The 25,984-nt window shown below is 43.1% G+C and overlaps 2 protein-coding genes across 7 annotated transcripts in view; one reads left to right on the forward strand and one right to left on the reverse strand.

The window, feature by feature from the left end:
• NUP153 (nucleoporin 153) overlaps positions 1 to 10,576 on the forward strand; it is an 88,040-nt gene extending 77,464 nt beyond the window's left edge. For 5 of the 6 annotated variants that reach the window (XM_040460536.1, XM_040460537.1, XM_040460535.1 and 2 more), the window contains 4 exons: positions 2,919 to 3,275; positions 3,939 to 4,211; positions 8,762 to 8,930; positions 9,191 to 10,576. In XM_040460536.1, coding sequence (XP_040316470.1) covers positions 2,919 to 3,275; positions 3,939 to 4,211; positions 8,762 to 8,930; positions 9,191 to 9,275 — 884 coding nt within the window. In that variant the 3' untranslated portion in view covers positions 9,276 to 10,576. Of the gene's footprint in view, positions 1 to 102; positions 660 to 2,918; positions 3,276 to 3,938; positions 4,212 to 8,761; positions 8,931 to 9,190 lie in introns of those variants that run through there. The other variant, XM_040460541.1, reaches the window with a different exon arrangement.
• Positions 10,577 to 14,311: 3,735 nt separating this feature from the next.
• On the reverse strand, positions 14,312 to 23,027 carry FAM8A1 (family with sequence similarity 8 member A1). The gene is made up of 5 exons (XM_040460720.1): positions 22,219 to 23,027; positions 20,774 to 20,894; positions 19,035 to 19,158; positions 17,936 to 18,075; positions 14,312 to 16,492 (listed from the first exon to the last, which is right to left on the reverse strand). The coding sequence occupies exons 1-5, from the start codon at positions 22,934 to 22,936 to the stop codon at positions 16,348 to 16,350; spliced, it is 1,248 nt and encodes a 415-aa protein (XP_040316654.1). The 5' UTR covers positions 22,937 to 23,027; the 3' UTR covers positions 14,312 to 16,347.
• Positions 23,028 to 25,984: the final 2,957 nt, after the last annotated feature.

Genomic DNA, 25,984 nt, shown 5'->3' on the forward strand with positions numbered 1-25,984 from the left:
TTCTGTTTGAGCTTTGACAATCAGAATTGGCATACCGCTCAGGAAAGTAGGCCTTCTTTTGTCAGCTCATGAAATATTTTCTAACTAAATCTTTCTATGCAGGCGTTCGTTCACAAATAGAGTTACCCAGTCATCATCAGGCGTCCAAGGAGCATAGACCACAAATAGAGTTAATCTCTGAAACAGAGGCGATTATGAAAACTAAAATCCTGAAGAGAAAATGAAGTAGCATTTTTTTAAAACTTAAAAACGTGCTTGGTGAAATAAAATCGTTCTGTGGGCTGAGCAGCAGAAGAAACACAGATGATAGATTGGTGAACTGGGATTTCCCAGAGCCCATGCCGAAGTGTAGAGAGAATGGAGTCCAGCTGGTTCTCAGGCCATTGCAAGAAGAGTGCTTAGAAGAAGAGGACAGGGCAGAGGAGAGAGCAAAGCAGTGACGGAAGAGTATTTCCTCCCTGTAGAGCAAGACCCTGGCCTTAAAAATGGAAATGGCCCACTCACTGGCAAAGACCAGTGAAATTACAGGACACCAAAGCCAAAATCCTGAATGCTCTCTAAGAGAGGAAAGCTGTTTGCCACAAATAAACAAGTTTCAGGTTAGCATCACACTTCTAATTTGTAACATCATATGCTTAAAACAGTGGAGCACTGTCCTCAAAGTGAAAACGGTCTTTTTATTTTCTAGAGAGAGAGCACGTGCTAGTGCGAGCACAAGCAGGGGAGGGGCAGAGAGAGAGGGAGAGAGAGAATCTTAAGCAGGCTCCATGCCCAGCCCAGAGCCCAGTGCAAGGCTTGATCTCACAACCATGGGACCATGACCTGAGCTGAGATCAACAGTCGGATGCTCAACCGACTGAGCCACCCAGGTGCCCCGTGAAAATGGTCTTGGGTACCTGGGTGGCTCAGTCGGTTAAGCATCCGACTTCGGCTCAGGTCATCTCGCACTTCGTGATTTTGAGCCCCATGTTGGGCTTTGCTGACAGCTCAGAGCCTGGAGCCTGCTTCGGATTCTGTGTCTCCCTCTCTGCCCCTCCCCTGCTTGTGCTCTGTCTCTCTCTGTCTCTCAACAATAAATAAATGTTAAAAAAGAAAATGGTCTTGATCCTACAGTTTTATATCCAGCCAAATTTGGTCGAACGTGAGGGCAAAATAGAGATGTTTTCAGGCAAACAAAAAAGAATTGAACACCCATGAACACTTCTGAATAATATATTGGGAGCAAGATGAAAAATTAACCTGACCGGGGTGTGGGGGGGGGGGTGGTGCGGGGAGAATGGAATTCAGTGAGTAGGTGTGAGCAGTTTGTGTCTATTGTCTGTTTGGAAATTCAAAACACTCTCCAAAAAAATAAAAACTAAATTATATATGATTTGGAAAGGAATAAAAATAAGATCAGGTCTAATCGGATATAATTATGGTGTTACTATACTCTTTCCATTGAAATAGACACTCTTAACCTCTCATTAACCAACTTGAAAGTGAACCAACTTGTTCCATTGTCTGTAAATCATACTAATGCCCGTTTCATATTATGGCCAGCCCTGTCCAGTAGACAGTATTGGAACAGTTGAAAAAATGTCTTCAGTAAAGTGGGTGGTTTCAGGATCACCATATAAAAACCAGTAGCTTTCCTCTGAATCAGCAATAAATAGTTGGACAAATGTCACTTGTATTTTCTAACATCTTTGTGTTTTATAACAGCAACAGAACTTGTAACAGGCTAAATAATTAAAAGAACAGAAAAGACCTATTTATTAATACCTGTTCCTGAGTGAGAATAGTCTCCTGCCCAGCTCCCCCAAGATAATTTGGTTTTTTGTGTTTAGTTGAAGTGTAGTTGACACACAGCATTACTTTAGTTTCGAGTGTACAACTCAGGGATGCCCCAGCGCTGTGCATTTGCTGTGCTCACCACAAGTGTAACTGCCGTCTGTGACCACACAACACTGTTACAGTGCTGTAGACTGTCTTCCCTGCACGCTCCCTTTTATCCCAGTGACTTGCTCATTCCATAACTGGAAGCCTTAATTTCCGTTTCTTTTTCTTAACGTTTATTTGTTGTTGAGAGACAGAGACAGAACGTGAGCAGGGGAGGGGCAGAGAGAGAGGGAGACGCAGAATCCAAAGCAGCTCCAGGCTCTGAGCTGTCAGCACAGAGTCTGACACGGGGCTCGAACTCACAAACCGCGAGATCGAGACCTGAGCCGAAGTCGGTTGCTTAACCGACTGAGCCACCCAGGCACCCCCTTAATTTCCGTTTGTAGAGGAATTTTTGTGGAGCGTGACAAGCTAAGGTAATTTTAAAATTCACATGGAAGGGAAAATGCACAAGAAATTTTGGGGAGAAGGGCAGGCACCCAAACAGGTTTACTATCAAACCAGACTATAAAGCTACAATAATTAAAACAGTCTAGTAACAGTAGTTTTAGAGGAAACAAATGCGCACATACTTAGAAATTTAGCGTGTCGTAAAGGTGGAGTCACAAATTAGCGAGTGAAGGACGCGCTGGTCAGTAAATGCTACAGAGAGAATTGATTGCTGGTTGGAGAAATGATAATTTTGCTAACATAAATTGCAAAGTCAAGAGCACAGCTGTCTCCCACTATCCGAGCTGTTACCCGTAGTCTTCAGTTGGATGTGTTGAATTTAAGGGATATTTTTATTCTTGTTAATCTGAATGCTGAGGGCTTGCCTTCTTCTGTAAGACAAACTTCAGAAGCCGTAAAAGGGAAGATGGATGTATTTGCTTACATCATAATTTAATATAGTGTGTGCATTTGCTGAATGAATTTGTATAAGAAAGTTACTGTTTCTGTTTTCTAGTGAATTTGTGGACCGTAGGCAAGGGAAAAATGCTTTCTGTGATTCCTTGTTCTTAAAGATTTTTGTTTGCATCTTTATTTCTCTCTCACAGATCCAGGTGCAGCAAAACCAGTGTTCAGTTTCTTGAACAACAATTCTTCTAATTCAAGTGCACCGGCCACTTCGGCAGCCGGGGGCATATTCGGTAGCTCCACTGCGTCCTCCGGTGCGCCGGTGGCTGCCTTCGTGTTTGGACAGGCCAGCAACCCTGTGAGCAGCTCTGCTTTTGGGAACTCTGCGGAGGCCAGTACTTCTCAGTCTCTGCTGTTTCCTCAGGAGAGCAAACCTGCAGCCACGTCCAGCGCGGGCTCAGCGGTCACCCCGTTCGTCTTTGGTCCAGGGGCCAGCGGTAGTAATCCTGTAACCTCTGGTTTCAATTTTGGAGCTACCACCACGTGCAGCTCTGCAGGTACATTTATTTACAAAAGAAAAACAGGTTGTAGTTGGATTGTTTCATCCTGTCTGCTCTTAGCAAGTAACCTGTCGCGGGTTGTTACAGAACAGCCCGGGTGCAGTTAGGTCGCCTGCCCCCTAAGGTTACGGGTGTGGCAGCCGTTCACTGCGTGGAATCCCGTGCAGTCTGTGTTCGGTTTAATAGAATTAACTCTTAGGAGGGATTTTTCTGATCTCAACGAGAGTGTAATCTTTAGATTTTCCAAGTGTTCTTTTTGAAATGTTAGGTTGTTAAGTAACCAGACACTGGGGCCTATTTCATTAGACGTAGGTCTGCATTACGTACATATACATGGTGACGACATTAGCTGATTTCTGCAGTGCGTTGAATATGTGGTGAAAATCAGTTATCTTCTTGGATGGATCCCTTTACCTAAAAAAATTTGGCTGTGAAGGTGGGGACTCTTGGCTAATAATTTTTGTTTATATGAATTCTATATGGCTTTACTAAATAATAGGATTGTATTCTTCATTATTATTGAAAACTGGCCCTGATGGGACTTGTTCAGCAAGGTAAAGTGAAAAGAGGCTCTCGCTTTGCAGCTAAATTTTTAGACCTTTCTTAAGGATTATCTGGTTGTAGCTGTTAGGTGACGTGACTGTTTCTCTGGGTCTCTAGGATCCTCCTTCGTGTTTGGCACTGGACCGTCAGCACCGTCTGCCAGTCCAGCATTTGGTGTTAACCAAACCCCGACGTTTGGACAGAGTCAAGGTGCCAGCCAGCCGAATCCCTCAGGCTTCGGAGCCCTGTCATCTTCCGCAGCATTGTTTTCTGCCACTTCTCAGCCCACGCCACCCACTTTTGGGACAGTGTCAAGCAGCAGCCAGCCTCCTGTGTTTGGACAACAGCCTAGTCAGTCTGCATTTGGCTCTGCAGCAGCTCCTAGTTCTAGTAAGTGTGTGCTGTTCACATAGTTTGCATCCGTACCCAGGTGCTGGTGGCTCCCAATAGAATATGGTTTCTGAATTTTGAAGCCACGTATGTGTCTTAGTTTTTTAAACATCTTATACTTGGCAGAATAGAGAAGTATGTGTTTGGACTTTATAATATAAACAACATTCTCAACTTCATACCGTTAAAAGTAAGCGCTTGAAGGTATTCATGTATGTGATTAAAATGTAGTCATTTCTTACTCTTTGATGTAGATTGGACATTCATTCAGTCCCATTTCTCCCCATCTGAATTTGGGAGCACTCCAGCCTAGATTCCAGCTATATTTTCTAGTCCTCGTTGTGGGAGGTTACGCCCCCAAGTGCAGTGCTCTCCGGGGACCAGACAGCCCCGTTGTCCCAGGAACTTTCTGTTGGATGACACTTGACTGGCAATATGTAAACAAGTGCATTGTTTTCAATCTGGCTAATCACATTGTACTATGATGTGTTTCCTCAGAATTGCACGATGTGTCTTTTTCTCACTGTGAAATACAACTTCACGTAGAAAAACCTGAAACATAAATGAACAGTGTGATGTTGCAGCAAAATGCTTGTGTAGCCCGCCGCCCAGGAGCCCCTCCGGTCTCCCTTTTTTATCACACGCCTCTTTCCTTGCTCTGATGGGTCCTGGCCTTTATGATCATCACTTTCCTGGGGTTTTTTAAAGTGAACTACTGATACATGAATCTCTACAAGATACCATCTTGCCTTATTTTTAACTGTATGTGTGTGTATATATATATATATATATACACATGGAATCTTACTGTATTCAGTGTTTTGCTTCTTGTGTCTTTTGCTTTATTTGTAAAGCACATCCATGTTATTACATATAGTTTGTTCATTTTCATTGCTGTAGAGTAAATCAGTCTGTGAACATACCGCGATTTATCCATGTACCGCTGTTTTTAGCTGTGAGGACGTGCCGTTCTGCTCGTGCCGTGCCCACGCTGCGGGGTGCACGTGCATGTTTCTCTAGGGTACGTACCGGGAAAGGGGCCGCTGGATTCCGAGGTGCGTGTGCGTATCTTCTACGTTACAGCATAACACGAGCTTGGCCTGGCAGACTGTTCACATTCACATCCTGCTGTCTTGTATGAGGATTCTCATGTCTGGATTCTACTTGATTTCATTTTTTGTGAATTGTTTTTACAAGGGTTTTTTTTCTAAATTTTTGTGGCTGTTTTTCATTTCCATTGTTTTGCTTTTGCTTATTTTGTAGGAATTATTAATGTATTCCGGATATTAATACTTGGTCAGTAGTACAGGTAGCGGAACTTCTATGACACGTATTACCCATTTTAATTGGGATTAGTTGATTCTTCTCCCTGTGAGGCGTTGGAGAGTTTAGCTTTCTTTCACACAGGTGACAGTTCCCTCAGTCCTCCTGATGTGGGGACCACTGTGTGCTTGGATCAGTGGCCCGAGTGTGCAGACTGTGTGATATATACTTTGCTATTCTTCTCTCTACAGTGTTTTGTTTTCTACAGCACGAATGATCCCCGTCTGTGTTGATGTCTTTGTACCTGTCAGTAGTTACAACTTTGGCTCTCCTCCTGTTCATCTAGATCACTTCTCAGTATTTTCAAATACATTGGCTGTGTGCTGTTTAGTACCTGAGAGAAACTTATCTGCTCCTCCCACCAGAATCCTCCCACAGAATCTTCTGATCTGCTCCTTTCTAGGCCCACCGTTGAACTGTGGTCTCGGCACCTCTTTTTACCTTTCTCTTGGAGATTCTGGAACCCTTCCTCTCAAAAGAATCTCTTTGCTGGATGATGTCAGTGTTGTCTTATTTCGTTGTTTTAATAGAGCAGCTCTTCCAGTGATTTTTGAAGTCCTCAAGGAAGAAAGTTTTGAGACCTTACATTTCTGGAAGTATTTTCATTATGCCCCTGTGTTTGGTAAGATTTCAGTTGAGTACAGATTTAGATTGGACATAATTTCCATAGTTTTGAAGGCATCTCTCCATTATGGACTTTCTGGCTGTCTCAGAGTTACTCTTGAATTCTTTCTTCATCTCTGCTCTTTGACCATTTCTTCTTTCTGAAATCTCATTAGAATCTTTTCTTTTGCCTCCAGTGTTCTGACTTATCAAGAAGCTGTTCCGGAGCACCTGTTTGGCTCAGTCGGTTAAGCGTCCGACTTTGGCTCAGGTCAGGATCTCACGGTTCGTGGGTTCGAGCCCCGCATTGGGCTCTGTGCCGACAGCCTGGAGCCTGCTTCGGATTCTGTGTCTCCCTCTCTCTCTGTTCCTCTCCTGCTCTCACTTGTCTCTTTCTCTCTCAAAAATAAATAAAAGATTTAAAAAAGAAAAAGCCATTCCTTGGCCTGTCCCACTGATTGTGTAAGGAATTTAGTCTGTCCTTTTGTGAACTTTCATTCTTGGGAATTTTCTTGAATTGTTTCTTGGGAAATTTTTGTGCCTCACCCTTCTTTAACTTCTGTTCTTTTTGTCCTTTCTGCGCTTTCTGGGAAGATTTCTTCCACTTATCTTTTATTCCTCCTTCTGTTGAGATTTTACTTCCGCTAGTATTACTTTCTAATTCCAAGTGTTCTTTTTTGTTGTGTGGATGCCTCTTTATATCCTTCCGATTTTGTTCCAAAATTGTTACCTCTTGGTCTCCCAGCAGTCACCATCCCTCTCTCTGCTTCTGTGGTTTGGCTGTTTTAGATACCTCATAGAAATGAAATCAGGCAGAACTTGTCCTTCTGTGACTGGCTTATTTCACTTAGCATAATGTCCTCCAGAGTCCATGTTTTGCATATTGTAAGATACTCTTTTTTTTTTTTTTCTTTAAAGGACGAATAACCATTGTATGTAATGTACATTGTTTAACTCTATTCATGTATCAGTGGACAGTTAGGGGGCTTGCACATGTTGGCTATTGTAAATAATGCCACAGTGAACCCCGGAGTCCAAGTATCTCCTCAAGATTCTGATTCCAAATCTTTTGGATAAATACCCAGAATGGGATTGCTGGATTATATGGTATTTGTACGTTTAATTTCTTGAGGAACCTCCATACTTTTCCACAGTGACCGCATCAGTTAGGTCACAGGGTTCCTTTTCTTCACATGCTCACCAGCTCTTGTTGTCTCTTGTGTTTTTGGTGCCGACAGCCATCCTAACAGGTGTGAGGTGACACCTTACTGTGGTTTTGATTTGCTTTTTCCTGATGATGAGTGATGTTGAGTGATGTTAATGTTTGTTTGCCTGCTGGCTATTTGTGTATCATCTTTAGAGAAGTCTGCTCAAGTTTTTGTCTATTTTTTTTAATGTTTATTTATTTTGAGAGAGAGCACAAGCAGGGAGGGGGCAGAGAGAGGGAGAGAGAGAGAATCCCAAGCAGGTTCCACACTGTCAGCACAGAGCCTGACATGGGACTCGATCTCACGAAACCCTGAGATCATGACCTGAGCTGAAATCACGAGTCGGATGCTTAACCAACTGAGCCACCCAGGCGCCCTGCTTTTTGTCCATTTTTAAATCAGGTTATTTGTGTTTTTTGACCGTTGAGTTGTAGGCGTTCTTGATATTCTGGATACTTGCTTCTTATCAGATATGTGGTTTGCAAATACCTGTTCCCATTCAACTCAAAATTTAATTAGCGTAGGATACCTAAGTACCACTTGATAATTCTTTGTGTTTGGATAGGCTTGTAGATCTTGAATTTCCTTGTAGGTTTATCTGACTGGCCTGTTTACTTGGGAAGACCTGGATGTTAGTGTCAGCAGGTCTGGAATCCCCAGAGAAGATTATTCAGTCTCCTGCCTGGAGGGCACATGTACTCCCCGTGGCCAGGGTTGGGGGGGGGGGGGCGCGGGGCAAGGCCGCAGCTCTCGGCCTTCACCCGGCTTTTACTCCTCCTGGTTTTTGTAGGGTGTCCTTGCCTTTCTGTGTGATACATCCTGACCCCTGGCCAGAGACCTCTCCAGAGACTTGCTGGGCTGGAGAATGGCCTCTTGTTTGTACCGGGGTGGGACAGATCTGGGCGTCTGCTGCCCACACGGATGATCTCCCGCCTTCCCTGTTGTAGCCCACCCGCGGCCTCCCTTCCTCGGCCGTCCGGCGCCCGGGCCCGTGGGTGTGTTTCGTGTCCGAGGAGTTGCTCCCGTGGGCACCCGCCGCTAGCTCAGTGCTTGGCTCCAGTCCGCCTTCTGGCGTCTCCTCCCTCATCTTGCTAAAAACCCCGTTCCTGTTGTTTTAGCATCATCTGTGAATTTGTGAAGAAATTGGCGCTAAATGTCGATTCTACTGTCTTTGTCCAGAAGTCTCTTCTACCCTTTCCTCCTTGGTCATAGGGAAGCCGGGTCACTTGTCAGGGGGCGTGCGAGTCCGTAGCGTGCGCCAGTGGAAAAAACACTTCCTTCTAGTTTTCTTCCTATTAAGCGAATGTAAGTAAGGGAGCTCAACCCCTCCCGCGCTGCGCGTGGCCGGGTCGGAGTCCTTACTAGAACCACTAGCATTTTCACCTTAATGACGTTTTTCTGCTTTAACTATCGTAGCTTCAGTTTTCCAGTTCGGCAGCAGCACCACGAACTTCAACTTCACGAACAACAACCCGTCGGGAGTGTTCACGTTCGGTGCGAACCCCAGCGCTCCTGCGGCCGCGGCCCAGCCCTCGGGCTCCGGGGGCTTTCCTTTCAGCCATCCGGCGGCGGCCTTCACCGTGGGGTAAGAGGGCCTGGCCCCTTGGGGCTGCGTGCGTGCGCCTGCGTGCGTGCTTGCGTGTGCGCGCCAGCACGTGTCTGTGCCTGTGTGTGCCTGCGTGCGTGCGTGTGTGTGTGTGTGTGTGACAGCGACATAACAAAGTATGTTTACCAGTATGTCGTCCCCCCCCCCCCCCCCCCCCAGTCACTGGGAGCCCTGAGTAGTAGGATTCTGAGGTTTTGTCCGCGCACTTTGTCACATGATGAAGTTTTTGTTTTCCCCAGGTCAAACGGGAAAAATATGTTCTCGTCTTCTGGAACTTCAGTCTCTGGGCGTAAGATAAAGACTGCCGTCAGGCGCAAGAAATAAAGGTCACTTTGGTGTTGTGCGCAACACTTCCACAGCAGCCGGTGCCCTGCTTTCCAGATACTGGATCGTCCTGTGTGCTGGGTTATCTGACGTCAGATCCGCCTCAAGACTTCTTTAATTTGGGGGTTTTCCTCCTTGTTTTCTTTCTTTACAGAAGCCCTGCCCTCACCTCTCCCACTCCCGTTTTAAAACAAATCATAGCTAGATCGGTGACTGATTCTTCAGCGAAACTCTGACCCGGCGCATTGGTCCCTGGCCCGGCGCAGGCTGGCCGGGCCCAGGGAGGGAGCCCGCTCCGCGAATGGCTTTGTAAAGAACCCCTGTGTCTGCACCACCGCGTGCGTTGACACGCGTTTATGGAACGCACTGACGTTGTAATTATATCGGAGGACCCCCGTGTAGATTAGAGAGTGTTGAAGTGAGTGATTTCTCTGCCGAGTTTGTGCTGGTGTATGTGTGGAGTGAGTCGGGTGTCTCGTGCACTAAGATTTTCCGATAGAGGAAGCCTGATGAAAGGATGGTCCGTGCTAAGGACTTACTAGATCTAGTTCATTCTCCATTTAATAATTCTCTGCTATTTCTATATTTTCATTCTCCTGACTCTCACCTGTCTTGCCTTTTTCATTATTTTATTATGAAACTTGTGTAAATACAATTTTGTTTCTGTACTTTTTTGGCATAACATAAATCTGTGAACTTGAAATTTTAATTTTGTGTTAGAAAATTTGTTCTTTGTTTAGTCTCGTCTCAGATTTTATTATGTAAATCCCATTATTCAAAGTTGCCTAAATCCATTTGGAAATCTTTAAAAAAAAATTGGGGATTCTTAAAGTGAATTTATTGGCTTTTCTGATCCAGTTTTGTTTGGACCAAAAACCAGTATTGTACAAAGTATTAAGCATATATTTTTATATTTACTGAAATGGACTGTGGTGACTTTGGATAATAAGGAAAAGTTTAATATTAAAGCCATGTTTATTACAGTATAATTAACATGTTAAACCATGGGATAAATGCCATCAATAAAAAATTATGAAATATTTTTCGTTCTAGTGTTAACTTAAAGTGAAGGTACCGGTGTTAACGGAAGGGAACCTTTGTATAAAGGTTCGCCACGGTCAGAGAAATTCCAAAGAATCCATTTAAGTGACTTGGACATCTCCTAAGTGAAGCGGGGAAGTGTCTGAACGTAAAACATGTAGAAGGTACCCTGCTTTTTGTCTGGTGCTAGGAATCACGCCTACTTTGCATATAAATTGACATACCTTTTTAAAAGTTGAAAATAAACACACGTGACCATTTCTGTTTGTATTTGTATCTTCCTTGAGAGGTGACCAGACAGCCGTTTATCGATTGAGCTTTTGGAGACACGTGCCCAGAGCAGCCTGCAAAAACTTGAGTGGTTCTGTCGTGTGGAATTCGTGTGGATTATGTTAGCAGTTTTTTTTTTTTTTCTTTCTGACTAGGTCTCTTCGGTGGTCTGTCAAAAAGAGCTGCTGGGATACCATTTGCCAATTCAGAAATTGAAAATGTTCACAAGCTTTTTTATATGTGTTTCCAATTTTGGCGTAGGATGTTTGTCGTCTTGAAAACCTCTTAGGCCATCGTCAGATGCTGGTTTGGGGGTAGACATTTTCTAATTCTCACTTTATTAGTAATACACATTTGACACGGGCCTGTCTGGGGGCAAATGGTGATGAGTCCTGGAAATCCAGTCTTAATGCTCGGATGTTGATGCCAAACTAAATTGCGGGCTCGTTCATGTTAGCCATTCTCTAGGCCTGTACGAATGGGGACATTAGGCTTTCTACTGTGGGAAATTCTCATAAGAAATGTGCTAGAAATATTTAGTAGAAGTGACTGAAAATCCTACCTAAGGCGGTTGAAGAAGGAAATCTTCCGGCGCCCAAACTGAAGTCTGTAGAAATGTGTTCGGCGTGTAGCGCTTGTACTTTGCATCTCGACTGCGGCTCTTCTCGGGCTGCACGGGGGAGCCCTAGGGGCGCTCGCGAAAGCAGCTCTAGCCTCAAGCCTGTCTGTCCCCTGCTCTGCGAGGTCTCCCGCCCGGACTGGCTCCAGCTGCAGACCCGCTCTCGGTGGCGGGTCTCTGTGTTACGTGTTCTATACACAAGTGAAAACTGAGGGCGGTTGGTTGGGAGAAGGGGAAATAGCACAGGAAGAAAACCCCCTTCTCTGGCTGGAGGACTCCAGATGCAGGAGGTCCAGGCCTGCCACTTTGGGTGCCGGGTGATTTTCAGTAATTCAGGATTTGGGGCCTTAAGAAACAGTATGATGTAAACAACTGGGAAATCTCTTCAAGCTGGCCGCCTTTGTTCACATCTGTTATAAATTCTCTCCTGCAATTGTTTACGTAATTAGGATTTTGTTATTTGAAATTGAAATGTTGGAATAACTATTATTTTTTAATGTTTATTTTTGAGAAAGAGCGTGTGTGGGAGGGGGACAGAGGATCTGAAGTGGGCTCTGTGCTGATAGAGCCGACGTAGGGCTCGAACGCACGAACCGTGAAATCATGACCCCAGCCGGAGTCCGTCGCTCAAACTGACTGAGCCACCAAGGCGCTCCTGAAGTGTTGGGACGAATTTTAAAAATTTGTAACCAGGCTATAAAGTAGTCTAACACTTTAATTTCAAATGATAAAATCCTAATTATAGGAGGTTTATTTATTTTTTTTCAACGTTTATTTATTTTTGGGACAGAGACAGAGCATGAACGGGGGAGGGGCAGAGAGAGGGGGAGACACAGAATCGGAAACAGGCTCCAGGCTCCGAGCCATCAGCCCAGAGCCCGACGCGGGGCTCGAACTCACAGACCGCGAGATCGTGACCTGGCTGAAGTCGGACGCTTAACCGACTACGCCACCCAGGCACCCCAGGAGGTTTATTTTTAAAATTCATTTTTAACTCTTGTTGACCTACCATATTCGTTTCAGGCATACAGCAGGAGTCTCTCCTTCGTGCTCCCCACAGTTCAGTGCAGTCACCGTCGGTCACCATACGTTATTCCAGCAGTACTGACTTGTTACGCTGTCCTTTTCATCTCCGTGACTTGTTTCCGGGGCCTATTTAAAGTGAAACTCCCTGAAAGCTGTACGAAGGTTACGAGCCTGTGTGTTTAGTGGAAACTGCACATTTGGTATAGTCAGGTTGAGGAAATGGCCGTGTACTGGGTCTAGTGACACACACCAGCTGAATTTACGAATAACACGGGGCAGCTCGTAAAGCTTGCTTTAAAAGTTCCCTGTAGTTCCACAATGTGTAGTGTGCGCCTGGGCTCAGATCAACACGGTCTGCAGAGCTCAGACCAGGCCGTTTTAGCTCCATTTAGGTTTCTCAGCTTTGTTGTTCTTGGGGACCTGTTTTGTATCCTGTCCTCCTCTAGATGTGTTACAACAGGAAATGCTTGTAAGATCAGAACTAGGTTTAAATTGCCCAGCGCGGTCGTTCACCACCTATGAGACTTTGAACTTCCGGTTCTTTGGGTGTAAAATGCGTTCTTAGTATCTTGTATAATGCGGGATGGTTAACCACTTTAAGGAAAGGACAGGACTGGCTTAACATGAAGCTTAGTCATCTCTGGGGAACTTTTGAGTGACTTTTGCTACAGGACTGTACAACCCCTAAGGGTGGATGGCTTGTTGCTAGATCTTTCTGAAAGCACTCTTAGCTGACTGCCATTCTCCTGAAGGCAGAGACGCTGGAAAAGCTGAGCAAGGTCTCCGTGAGCAGGAAATTCTAGAGCAAATCTCAACAGTCAAAAAACGAAAGCATCGGTGATCAAGTATTTATTGAGACAAAGGATACAAATCGGTGGCATACAAATTATTAAAAATAGAATGCTGAATTTTACTTATAGGCAGGCCATCAGATACTGTTTGTGGGTCAAGTCCTACTATAATGAACTGCAAGAAAATAGACACACAGCTGGAGAGGAGGAACGTCACCCAGGCAAGCACTTCTTATAAAAGATTCTGGCCTCTGGGATGGAGGCCGGGCAATGGCAAGTACGTGAAATGACACTGGTCAGGTTTTACGAACACTGCTGTTGGCATATTCCTCCAAAGGAACCACAGCTTTGAACAGGGTAAGTGTAGAATGAAAACGTCCTACCCCTCCTCTCAGAAAGCCCTCCTCCCGAGTAGCAAGTAAACTCCCTTTTTTGTCTTCCTTTGCTGGAAACACTTATGCATAAGTAAAACACCCAAACAAGTCCCATAAGGGAACAAATCCTTTTAATGCAGCTAAAAACCACTCTTCCTGTCATTTGAAACGATGAACACTAAGGCCTTAATTTTATAATTTAGACAAAGGGGCCCTCAACCATTTTTTTTTAAATCCTAAATATCTGGGTAAAATCGGAAGGTAAATGTTTAAGTCACTTCTGAACCAGTGCTACACAGGTATCAGCTGGGCGATACTTTGAAGGCTTTCTATCTAAAAAAGTGTTGGCTTTAGTTTTATGGTCACAGATGAGTCAAAAAGAGCGAGGCTTGTCATCCTCGGGTTTCCTCACCTCGGCCCGCGTGAACACTCAAGTCAGACTTCTCTTACGGTGCACTACCACTCTAGCTACTTTTAGTAGGTACTGAGATTTTTCTAGATGCCTGAGTTAACTGCCTATTCTGTGGTTTTCATTAGGGCACTTTCACTGCAATAGTGTTCTTTTACTCTGCTTACTTTTGATTTTTGTTCCCTTATTATCTTGTAAAAGTGATGAATAATGTTTGTAAACATTCTTTGAAAACAACTATCTTTTTGCCTTTTTAGGCTAGAGCTTCGGCATGAGAATTATACTCTGATGCAGAAATTTTCTATAAATGAAATACATCAAATAGAAAAGTGTTTTTGAAAAGATGGGAGGCTTCCCACCCTCCCCTCCCCCCCACCACAACCCGAAGAGAAAAGAACTCTCCCTCCTTCCCCATTTTTTGTCATTTTTTCCCAATGATCTGGGCATCAAATATCTTTTCTTTCCTAAGTGCATTCAGAAATACAAACAGCCTTGCAATTTGTTGTAAAGGCAAAGCAGGAATACTTTTTTATCGGGCTATGTAACTTGAACCCTAAGATGGACCTAAATGAACCTACATAGATATGATTCTGAACAACTCAGATACGGAAAATATGCAATTTTTTAAGAAGTTAAACTGGGTGACATGACTTGCTTTTGTTTGTATACATTGAAATAGCCTAGACGGTGAACCTTCCAATTTTCTGAGAGGAAATTATAAAGATCTCCAGAGCTACATGGCTGAAGGACATTGCAACTGGATCTCCCCCAGCAGTGGCAAAAATAGTGTATCCACCAATGCTAATGTAGTACACTACTGAGTGGTACGTTTGGGTAACACTTACCCTGAAGGGCCGTCAAGCTAAATATCTTCCCAGGGGCAACAAGTGAATGATTTGTCGAGTACCTGGACGCACTTAACGGACAGGCTTTCTGTGGTGTTGAATTTAATGTAAAATTATTTTGAAAAACATGGCTTATGAAATTTTATGATAAAAAGGTATTAATAAGGACACTGTTAAGGTTTCTATAGACATCAAATGTGAATACTTTCAGTTTTAAAGAAAAAACCCACTTTAAAAACTGATACAGTGATAATATACCTGTCTTTCATTCGCTATCAAAGACCAAAAAAAAAGTCAAGATTTTTAAGCAATCTAATTATGAAGTGTCCAACAGAGGTTAGTGTTTTTTGGGAAAATAGTATCAGGGTTGGAGAAAACGCCTAAGAAATAAAACTTTTTCAGGTATTCTCTCAACACAGCTAACAGGGCCATCTAACAAAACATGCACACATACTTAAAACACTAAGCTTTGCCTCAGTAGAAGAATAAATTAAAATGGCAATACACAAACTGTTACTTAACATTTCCCTCAAGACACCATCCCTGGCAGCCCCAAAGTGAGGTTTTGGCCCAAAGAACTTAGAAAAATGTCTGGAAGTACCTGTCCTTGTTTTAGAATAGTTCATAATGGGAAAATCGCTAATATTTAATAAGCTACCTAGTATTTTACCATGAAATACTATGATTATTTAACTCCTTGAGGTTTCAAAAGTCCTAGAACTATATAAAATATAAAAGGAAACTACCTAGTGTGTAAATATCCTTATAGAAACAGAAGTTCTATTAGAACACTGAAAAGCACTAACACTTTCTTCATGCTGCACACATACTGGGAATGTTGTTTTACAGTAAATATGCAACAATTTGACGAATAATTTCCCCCCACATATAGTTTGATTTAGGGCACTAAAAACACTTGCACATGAATTGTAATTTTAATTTATGGTGAAAATTTAGGACCCCCCTCCCCCCACCAAAAGCAATCACTAACTTACCTTTTCTTTAAAAAAATGAATACAGCAAAATGACTTAATACTTTTTCATCATCATGCAAAACTTGCCCCAAATACATGTTAGAACAGTAACGATACTTGTAAAGTGGCATCATTCCCACAATGCATTGCAGTACAGATCTGAGAACGTCAGTAAGGGAACCTAGGCCTGCCTCCTTTGCCCCTCTCTCTTGCAGCTGACTCACTTCCTCCCAGAGTGGGAGATAAGCGGGTTATCAAATTTGTGTCCCCACCCCCCTCCCCAAAAGCAAAGACAACAATTGCCCCAAGAAGTGACTAAAATATGAGTTAATGTGTTTACAAAACACAACTGGACTTTTCCATCATTCTGGGATAAACCAAAATTTTTTAAGTTTCATCTGGAGATTTCAGAGCTGAAAATGCTTTCAGCAAATTCTAATGCCTTAGATCTTAAGAAAGTATATATTGTCCATTGTTGATTATAAAATCACTTGCCTTCTTTTCAATCTAAAAATTTTTAACATTTAAATTTAACAGATTTTTCTTCTGGAAAAGTTCTTTGGCATTCAAGTAATATCAATACTTTCAGAATAGTCACCTGCATCACACTGGAGCGACTGCTTTAATTTCTAAATCATCAATTAGTGTAACCCAGGGATACTGATGGCCTTGATACATAATTTAGTCTTGTCATCATTCCAGAGAGTATGGAATTCAGGGGCATCATCTGACCCCATTTCTCTTTACCACAATGGTTCCTGCTACAATGTCATAGGCTGTTCGATTATGCTGAAAAAACAGCAGTGTGATGAAAGCAGGGAAAAAAGAAGCAATAGAAAAGTTCTTGATCAAAGCTCGTATAGTGGACCTAAAAAATTAAGGCAAAAAAATCAGACAAATTATATACCAACCACGCGGAGATTAACAGTATCCTATCAAGTTCAAAATACATAAAACATACAAAGTCTTGACAGTTTTTTATCTTTGATATGAGTTACTTTCAAGTAGCATTATACTCTAGTAAGACCATCTGGGCTTGTTCTAAAGACATCATCAACATAAAAAGATTCAGAACTGTCACATGAAAAGCAGTAATAAACAAGTCTTGTAGAAGGTGAACTAAAGGTTACAGTATTTTCTCTGATATTTTGTAGACAAATATCTATTCCCTTTACTTACCTTTTCTACAGTCATTTGTGTTTAGTTCCTTCTAAACTAATATACAAAATGCAGTCCCATTTTCCACCTTCTATGAAGCACTCACATTTTAAATTACTGGGTATTCTTTCTTTGTGGGATGCTGTGATTAAAGAAAGCTTAAAAAAAAAAAAAAGCTTTCAACCACAGCTCAGAGTGGAAACTTATCCTACTAGTGCTAGATTTCTGAAAGGCTATAGAAAAAGCACAGTGGCTGAGGGTGTGGGCTCTGAATCCAGACTAAATTGTTTCTATCAGTCACTTGTGTTTCATTTCTGTAAAAAGGGAGTAATAGTACCTATGGTACCTGTCTTATTAGTTAATACACATTCAGTGTTTTTAACAATGCCTGTTACAGAAGAGGTGCTCAATAAGCAGCCATTATTGACTCATTAAAAGTAGCAACCAGGATTATAATCACAAAACTGTAAGGAAATTTTGGAGATATTAGCAAAATCAAGGCTTCCGGAGTCTCTCATATTTCTTTATCTAATAACAACCCAGTTCTGAATCACTTGGGCAGCAATTCCAGCCAGTATCCTGTTTTGCTCAACTGACAGCCCCTTAATTAACTCTCTAGAACTTGCGTTAGCACTGTTTGAACCTCCTCACAGAGACAGACACCAACAGCTAGCCGTGAGTACTACCAAGAGTTACACGCTGTCACTTAGAGCAGGAGCTGGACACACACGTGCATCTCTGTCCAAACTCCTGCTGCCTGTTCAGGACGGGATGGACAGGATTACTGATAGAGGCTAAAGGCAGATCAGTAACTGGCCCGATAACCACAGATTTATTAGAGAATAATCAAACTAGATACAGAGCACTGATACACAGACCACCACCACCCAGACCCTCTCATTATGGTGGCTGATAGTTCATAAAATGACTATCTTGAAATTGTACACTGGAGAGTGGTCTATAATCATATAACAATTGAAAAACTCAAACTTTTCCATTTTAAATCTAACAATGTCTGTTACACGCCATGAAGAAAAATTACCAACTAAAAATGCTAAAAATACTGTATCAAATGGTAGAACTTACGAGTATCGAATACTACGCTCAAAATTTGTTATTTTCATAAGTAAATTAAGCTAAGAGAAGAACTTACGTTGTAATGCTAACATTTGAGGAAGGAATCACTAAAACCCGACTCGGTGCAATAAGCACTGATGTATCACAGGTCACAACTCGAAGCCCCAGCAGGAACTTCCCGGGGGTGGCTCCGCCTGCTCCCCAAATGCAGATTATCTAAGGAAAGAAGGATAATTTTAATTTACTAGGTCAACGCTACCAGTTTCAAAGGTTAAGTTTTTCTGTCATGTTATTCCTTTAAAACAATTTTCAAGTTGAAAGAATTTCCTAGAATACTCAGAGGTTACCCTTGTAATGCATTTCTTCTGGTCTCTCAACCCCTCCATGCCACAAGATTTCTCCGTACTGTAAGATTTCTCTTTGGCCCCCCCCCGCCTTTTTTTTTAGCAAGTTGTTTCTATGGAAAAATACATTTCAAGTTCCACAACCAATTTACAAGTATATTTTTGGACCACAAGACTGAAATGTTACAAAGAAATTGTAAAACATCTCCACTCAGGGAGCTGTATTTTTTTATCTTTTAATTTTTTTGATGTTTATTTATTTTTGAGACAGACAAGAGACAGAGCGTGAGCAGGGGAGGGGCAGAGAGACAGGGAGACACAGAATCCAAAGCAGGCTCCAGGCTCTGAGCTGTCAGCACAGAGCCCGACGTGGGGCTTGAACTCACAGACCGTGAGATCATGGCCTGAGCCGAAGTCGGACGCTTAACCAACTGAGCCACCCAAGGTGCCCCACGTATTTATCTACATTCAAGAACATTTGGAAAACATTTTTAAACAGAGACATTTGACAAAAATATGAATAACTGTAAATTCCCATTTCTTTTTGTATTGGGGTGATAATTTAAATTAGATTGTTAGGGGCACCTGGGTGGCTCAGTTGGTTGGGAGACCGACTTCGGTTCAGGTTATGATCTCGCAGTTTGTGAGTTCGAGCCCCATGTTGGGCTCTGTGCTGAGCTCGGAGCCTGGAGCCTATTTCGGATTCTGTGTCTCCCCCTCTCTGCCCCTCTCCTGCTCATGCTCTGTGTCTCTCTGTCTCTCAATAATAAATGTTAAAAAAAAAAAAAAAAAGATTGTTAAATGTTAATATTTGCTGAGTCAGTAGCTTACCTCATAGAAACAAACTAATAATCTGTATATAAGAGCCACAATCATCATTTTCTGCAAGTCTTCCATTGATGTGTCTTCATCTATTTCTTCTATTATATAATGCATAGCAAACTTAGAGATATCCCTGAATAAAATAATAGTTTGGGGTTATAAAGACTTAGTCACCAGCACAACTGCACTGATATTTTTTCCATTAGTGTAAGTCACAAACTTGAACTGAAATTCTAAACTAATCTTAGGTTTCCACCCGTTTAGTTTCACAAAACATTCATTAGTCTGTTCAACAAATAAACAGCACTATTGTGAGCAGGCACTGTACTAGCCCTGGGGACATAATGGTGAGGGAACTCAACTTGGTCTCTGCTTTCAAGGAGACTCTTACCTAACTAGACAAAGCAGAACAATTAATTAGCTAAGAATAAAGTGGGATGAGGGCTATTACGTAGACCCATAGGGCAGTATGGAAATGCATACCAAGAACATTTACCATGGTGAGTGAAGCCTTCCCAGAAATGACATTTGAGCTGAGATCTGGAGGATGAAGAGAAGTTAGCCAGACTAAGAAGGGGGAAGTTTCAGAGAGAGGGACTAGCCAGAGAGAGAGAGCCTTTGAATGAGACTGTGATGGAAGCTGTAAGCACTTGGGTATGGCTCAAATATTAAGTATAAAACAAGTGATTGAAAAATGAGAGCATCTGTTAAGCCATATGAAGACTAGACTTTATCCTGATGGCAGTAAGAAAGGTTTTAAGGTGGAGAGGGGAAGAATCAGAATTTATGATCTCTTTGGTTTATATCAGAGACTGGATTGAGATAAAACAGGAGTTGGGGGACTAAGGTACCAGTTAGAAGACTTTTGCTATGATCTAGAAAAGTGATGACAATAACTAGACTAGGGAGAAGCAGTGATGATGAAGCACCGTCTGTCAGTCAAGAGGAAATTGTCTGAGTTGAAGGCTCTTCAAGAGCCTGAAAAGAAGGGAGCTGGTACCTGACTGGATGTGTCCCTGGGAGGGACAGGGAGGAATCTCAGTAACACTCAGGTTCCCAGCAAGGGCTCTAAAACATGACCACAAGGGTTTGCATCTTGACACTATCACTTCTTAACTTTGCAATGATAAATCCTGGGCTTAACTTCTTATAAACCCAAACTTCAATATATAAAAACAAGGCTATTAAACTCTACATCTCATAGTGGTTTTAAGATTAAAGAATCCATATTATTTCTACCTGCTTACTTAGCATGTATAAAGTGCTTAGCAAGTGATAAGTGCTATATGCTCATTAATAGGAGAGGAGGTTACTCAAATAGATGGCCCACTGTGTTTGCGTGGGACATGCCTGATAGTATAAAATGCAATCCCATTTGGAAATGCCATCTAACTTATAATCAACAGTTGATTTACCAAAAGCTCTTTATGCCTTTGTCTTTACTCTGAACAGGATAGTAAGAGGGGCTGAATTAAAAAAAAAAAAGAAAAAATCAAAACCTTTACCTAACTTTTAATAGGTGAGAGTCCCAGATCTTTCAGAATTTATTAAATGTTTTTCTCTCTTTTGTAGTTATTTCTTAAAACTACCAAGAAAAAAATACGACAAAGAGATTTCCCTATTAGAGAAACCATGACACTGGCACACAGACTGTCCATTTAGTGACTTGCAGCTGTGAACAGAACCTCAGAAAACAAGATCTCTATGCAGTAGACATTAAAACCTTTCTGCAAATAGCCTTAACTTACTTTATTCCACTGAGGTGCATAATACTTAAGACAATCGTTGCTTTTATAAAGAACAGAATAAAGAAATCCACCATTTCTGCCATAAATCTGTGGGCCAAGGATGGAATAACATACTCTCTGCCTGTAAATTAAAAAAAAAAAAAAAAAGTTAGTAATAAAACTACTTATTTCACATAGGCCTTGGAACCCAAGCTAGGTAATAAATCAGAGAACATAAAGTCAAGGTACAACTTGCTAATTAAAACCTTGCGACAATTATTGGCATTGCCTACATGAATAGTACATGTTTTTACAGCAACTCTATTCCACTATTTACTGAACAGTTTAAAAGTTTGCTTTCATCCTCTTAATGTTTAAAAAATGATTTCACAGATAAATGTAATTATTTAAGGTACTCAATACATTTCACTAGGGACTCAAATGAGAATCCAGGTGATCACAAGCCTAGGTCACAAAATTAAACTTTTTTTTTTTTTTTTTTTTTTTTTTTTTTTTTTTTTTTTTTTTTTTAAGTAGGCTTCATACCCAAGGCTGATCCCAAAGAGGGGTTGGGGGGATTGAACTCAGGCTGAGATCGAGTTGGAAGCTAACTGACTGGGCCACCCAGGCGCCCCCAAATTAAACATTTTTTGTAAAAACCAAGGTTAAGTATAGACGATTACTAGAAAGTAAATACCTGTGTTCCTCATTTTACCCCCTATTCACTTTGTCTTGCTTTCTATGTAATAAATCCAATGATTATCAATCCGACATCTCAAATTCTGAGCGGGATCAAATTCAGAAAAACTAGTTTTTGTCCCTTGTATCTGTGGCTGAATAAAGTAAACAAAAAGTCTAAATAATAAACTAAGCCGCGTAACTAATGCAAAACATTCTAATTCCCATAGAGAAGTAAACAGACAATATACAAGATCATTCAGCTAGGTCCCAAAGGTTCATAATTCCACTTATATTTATGTAAATCTTTTATATCCGTCGGCCCCACTGTTCTTCATATAGATAATATATAATTATATAAATTACACATTATAGAAAAGATTGTATATCATATATCCTGTCATGCATAATAAATCCACGTCTGGATTTTTTCCAGCATAATAAATCCACTACCGGCACCCTCCAACCGCCACCAGCCGTCAAAACGGGTTTGCCATCTGACGATTAAGCTTTGGCTCTCTCCACGTCGTGGAGATCAAGGGCACGGTTTCAGGAGCAAAGACGTCCTTACACGTGGAATAAGGAATCAATTCGGAGAGCCAGGTGTAAAGGAAGAACAAACTGTGCAGCTTCGCGCCACACTTTGGGAATTTGAGGCCTGGGCAGAAGACAGCTGACGAACGTGGACAAACACCAGTTCCAGATGTAAAACGCGTGCCCTCTCTCCCCACCAGCGAGCTCCCGTAAGACCCCTTCGCTCCGCCCAACCTTCACGACGCGCTACTCACCTGCTTGCCGCCCGGTCTCGCTCGGGGTTCGCGAAGGAGCGGCCGATCCCACTCTGGTCACTGGGGTTGAGCGGACGGATCCCTGCCCTTGCGGAGCCCGGGGTCCCAGGCCCGCGACGGGAGCAGCGGTGGTGACGCCGGTGGCCACCCCCGGGTCGGGCCCGGCGGCCGCGGCGCTCAGGAAGTAGAAGGGGTTGTAATAACCCAGCTGGGGGGGCGGCGGCGCCGCGGGCTGGGGGGCGGCGGCGCCTCCGCCCGAGGGGTAGCTCGGCGGGGGCGGCTGGGAGCTGCAGTAGGCGGGGAAGGCGGCCAGGCCGCTGTGCCAGGTGAGGTAGCCGCAGTAGGACTGCCACAGCCACTCGTGCACCTGCCGGGAGTACTCGCGGGCGCTCAGCCGCGCCGGCCTCTCTCGCGGCGCGCCGGCCTCGGGCGCCTCGCGGCCTGCCGGCTCCTGCGGCCCCGCACTGGAGCCGGGGGCCGCCTCCCCGCACTTCCCGGACTCGCGCGGCGGCTCCGACTCCTCGGCGGCGGCCGCAGCTAGCGCGAGGCCCGGGGCTGGGGGCCGGCCCGGGGCCTGTGGTTCGGCCTGCGGCCCGTCCCGGGGGCGTGGGGCGGCGGCGGCAGGAGGGCCTCTCAGGGAAGGGACGGGCTCGGGGTCCCCTCCGCCGTCGTCCTGCCCGGGAGGGCGGCCTCGGACTTCCTCCGGCCCCTCTGCCATCGTCGCCTCAGCAGCACCCTCGGCGGTCCTGTCACTGCGCCGTCTCCCTCCCCCACTAGCCCCTCCCCAACGGCCCGGTCGCCACCGCAGCAGCCGCAGGCGTCAACAATTCGCCACCGGAAGCGGAAACCCCGCCTCTCCCCAGCGTCGCCGGCCGCGGGGCGTGGCAGGCGGAGGGGGGCGGAGCGGAAGAGGGGCTGCGTGCTCCTGGCGGGGGCGGTGGACGTCGGGGGACTCGGACGCCGGGGTCCTTGGTTCGCCGGTTGTGGGGCTCGCGCTGCCCGCTCCCCCGCCACCTTTCACGTTCTTCATGAAACCTAAGGCCTGTGGCTTCCCCACATCATCCCCTGGGAAGTGGACTCAGGCTGTCCCTGGAGACACTGCTGGTGGAAGAAGAGATTTCCAAGAGCAGTCCCAGCTCCCTATTAGCGAACCGCGACAGTTTGGGTCTCCAGGCCCTGGGCTTGTTGCTTATTTCCGCCTGCATTCATTCCAGTGAATTTGTCGCTGGCCATTTGTACTCGAGGGAGTGACAAAAGACATATGCCCTTAAGAGGATAAGAAATTAATAACCAAATTAAACTGAAGATAGTATGGCTCAGCTGCAGAGATTTTCAGTGTATAAAAGAAGGGAGGGGGGATTATGTTGATTTAAGATCTAGACCCTGTCCTTATCCTGGAGCTAATTTGTGTCCGTAAAATCTTACTTCCACTGCTGTAGACTCTAGCAAAGCTGCCTTGTGTTAACCTTGATGCCTGTTCCTTTATTTTCCGCTAAGGCAAGACCCGTTCGTTTCCCAGGGCTTTGGAGCCTTTTCTGAATACCCTGGCCCAGGCATGATTTCCCCTTCCTCTTTCTTTCTTCTCTTTCTCTCTCTCTCTCTCTGTATGTGTATATATATGTGAATATGGTATTGAATGAGTGTGAAATATTGTCGTGATTGGCGACATGGACTTTGTTTTGAATATCGTTGATTATGTAGCACCTGGTAGAGTGCCACCCACATAGTAAACATTTATGTTAATCAGGACTCTTGGCTGCAGTTGTCAGAAATCCAACTGTAATTGATTTAAGAGAGAAAAAGATAAGTGAATTTACTGACCTAAAAGTTCAGGAGTAGTTTAGGTTTCAAGGTAATTACTTCCGGAGTCACCTCTTTTTCAGTTTCTTTTCTCACTTGCCTTTTGAGGAAAGTAAGAGTGTTTCTGTTTCAGTGACTTAAGCCTGAATTCTAACTGGCTTGAACAAAAAATAACTTTTTTTTTTTTGCCTATGCAAATTAACAAGTTCAGAGGTGCTACATAAAGTGAAAACGTTCAACCGGACATCTAATAGGCAGCCCACAAGAGAGAACAGAGGCAAAATTAAAATAATGGCCCCCAAATTTTCTAGAACTGAAGACAGATTATTACTCTTTAGATTGAAAGAAAAACCCAGTCTTGAGAAAATAACATACACATCATGATGAAGTTAAGCAAAGAGAACATTTTAACAATCTTAATAGCAATCAAAACTTAAACTACTGACAAAGAAACAACATTGAGACTGGAAGCCAAGTTTTCACAAGTAAAAATCAATGCTGAGGAGAACAGAATATATTCAGTACTGCAGAGAAGCTACGGACAACCTAGAAAGTTACAAGCAAGTAGTCACTCAAAAATGAAGACGTGATGTGACACGCCACTGCCGCTTCAAGCAGCGTGCCGTCACCCTTTACCGTCACACCCAGCTAAGGAGTGAAGCGTCAGGAATATAGAAAGAGAAGTATTCATGACTCAAAATGTAAATGGATCCTGGAAATACAGCAGTACGTGACTTCTGAATCTCTGGAACTCCCCACAAAGAAACAGACTAGTTAGTAAAACCAAAAATGTATGAAACATTTACAACAAAACTAATTGACAGGTAACACCACCAACCCCAAAATACAAGAGGATGATGTCAAACCACAAATGCAAAACTTGCACAATATCAGTGCAAAAAAAAAAAAAAATCACGTCAAAACTAAAGATGTTAAAATGATATAAGAAACAAAAGAGCAAAATAAATCAGAGAAAGAAGAACTCAGAAATGAACTAATAGAACTTGGGGAAGAATTAGGAATAAAAGAAATAAATATTTCTGAAAAGAATACTAAACTAGGAGGAGGGGGAGCCTGAGTAGCTCAGTCGGTTAAGTGTCTGACTTTGGCTCAGGTCATGATCTCACAGTCTGTGAGTTCGAGCCCCACGTTGGGCTCACTCTTGTCAGCACAGAGCCCGCTTCAGATCCTCTGCTCTCCCCGCCACCCCCCGACCCATTCCTTCCCTGCTCATGTTCTTTCTCTCTCAAAAATAAACATTTAAAAAAAATTATTAAACTAGGGGGAACCCAGGAGTAAACAAACACTACAGATAGTGTCCAAAGAGAATGAGAATTGGAAAATGAGATTTTTTTTTAAGTAAAAAAGAAATTTAGAGAAAAATTATTTTACAGAAATGATAAACATTGAAGATTGGCAAAGGAGATCCAATATATGGATAAAGAAGCCCTGATAAAGAACAGTTTGTTAAAAGAATACAACATGATAATTCAAGAGAACTTTTCCTAAAATAGAAATAGATTTTTGTACTTATATGTAGTCAATATGTATTATATTAATGTATTAATATGTATATCCATATATATATTTAAAACCTCATGTTGAAAGAATATACTGTGAAAACACTGAATAACAAAATACATTCTAGTAAAAATTACTCGACTTTATATTTTGGTCATTTAGGCCAACATTCCTGAGAGAAAAAAACCAGATTATCATAGGACTTCAACAGTAACACTTCATGCAAGAAGAAAATAGTGAAGCATTTAAAATGTTCAAAGAAAGAAAATGAGAGGGATACCTGGATAGCTCAGTCAGTTGGGTATCCGACTCCTGATTTCAGCTCAGGTCATGATCCTAGGGTCGTGGGATTGGCCCTACTGAGCCTGCTTAGGATTCTCTCTCTCCCTCTTCCCGTCTCCCGCACTCATTCTAGCTCACTCTTTCTAAAGAAAAAAGAAAAAAG

This window comes from Herpailurus yagouaroundi, unplaced genomic scaffold, assembly GCF_014898765.1.
Source record: "Herpailurus yagouaroundi ecotype Mexico unplaced genomic scaffold, PumYag 250, whole genome shotgun sequence".
Lineage (NCBI taxonomy): Eukaryota > Metazoa > Chordata > Mammalia > Carnivora > Felidae > Herpailurus > Herpailurus yagouaroundi.

What these genes read in the sequence shown, in the direction of transcription:
- FAM8A1 (XM_040460720.1), bottom strand. Translation starts at nt 22,936, where the DNA reads ATGGCAGAGGGGCCGGAGGAAGTCCGAGGCCGCCCTCCCGGGCAGGAC. An exon ending in CGAGACCGGGCGGCAAGCAG is followed by an intron (nt 20,895 to 22,218) that starts GTGAGTAGCGCG and finishes TTTAATTTACAG; the next exon opens with GCAGAGAGTATGTTATTCCA. An exon ending in TATTAGTTTGTTTCTATGAG is followed by an intron (nt 18,076 to 19,034) that starts GTAAGCTACTGA and finishes TTCTTTCCTTAG; the next exon opens with ATAATCTGCATTTGGGGAGC.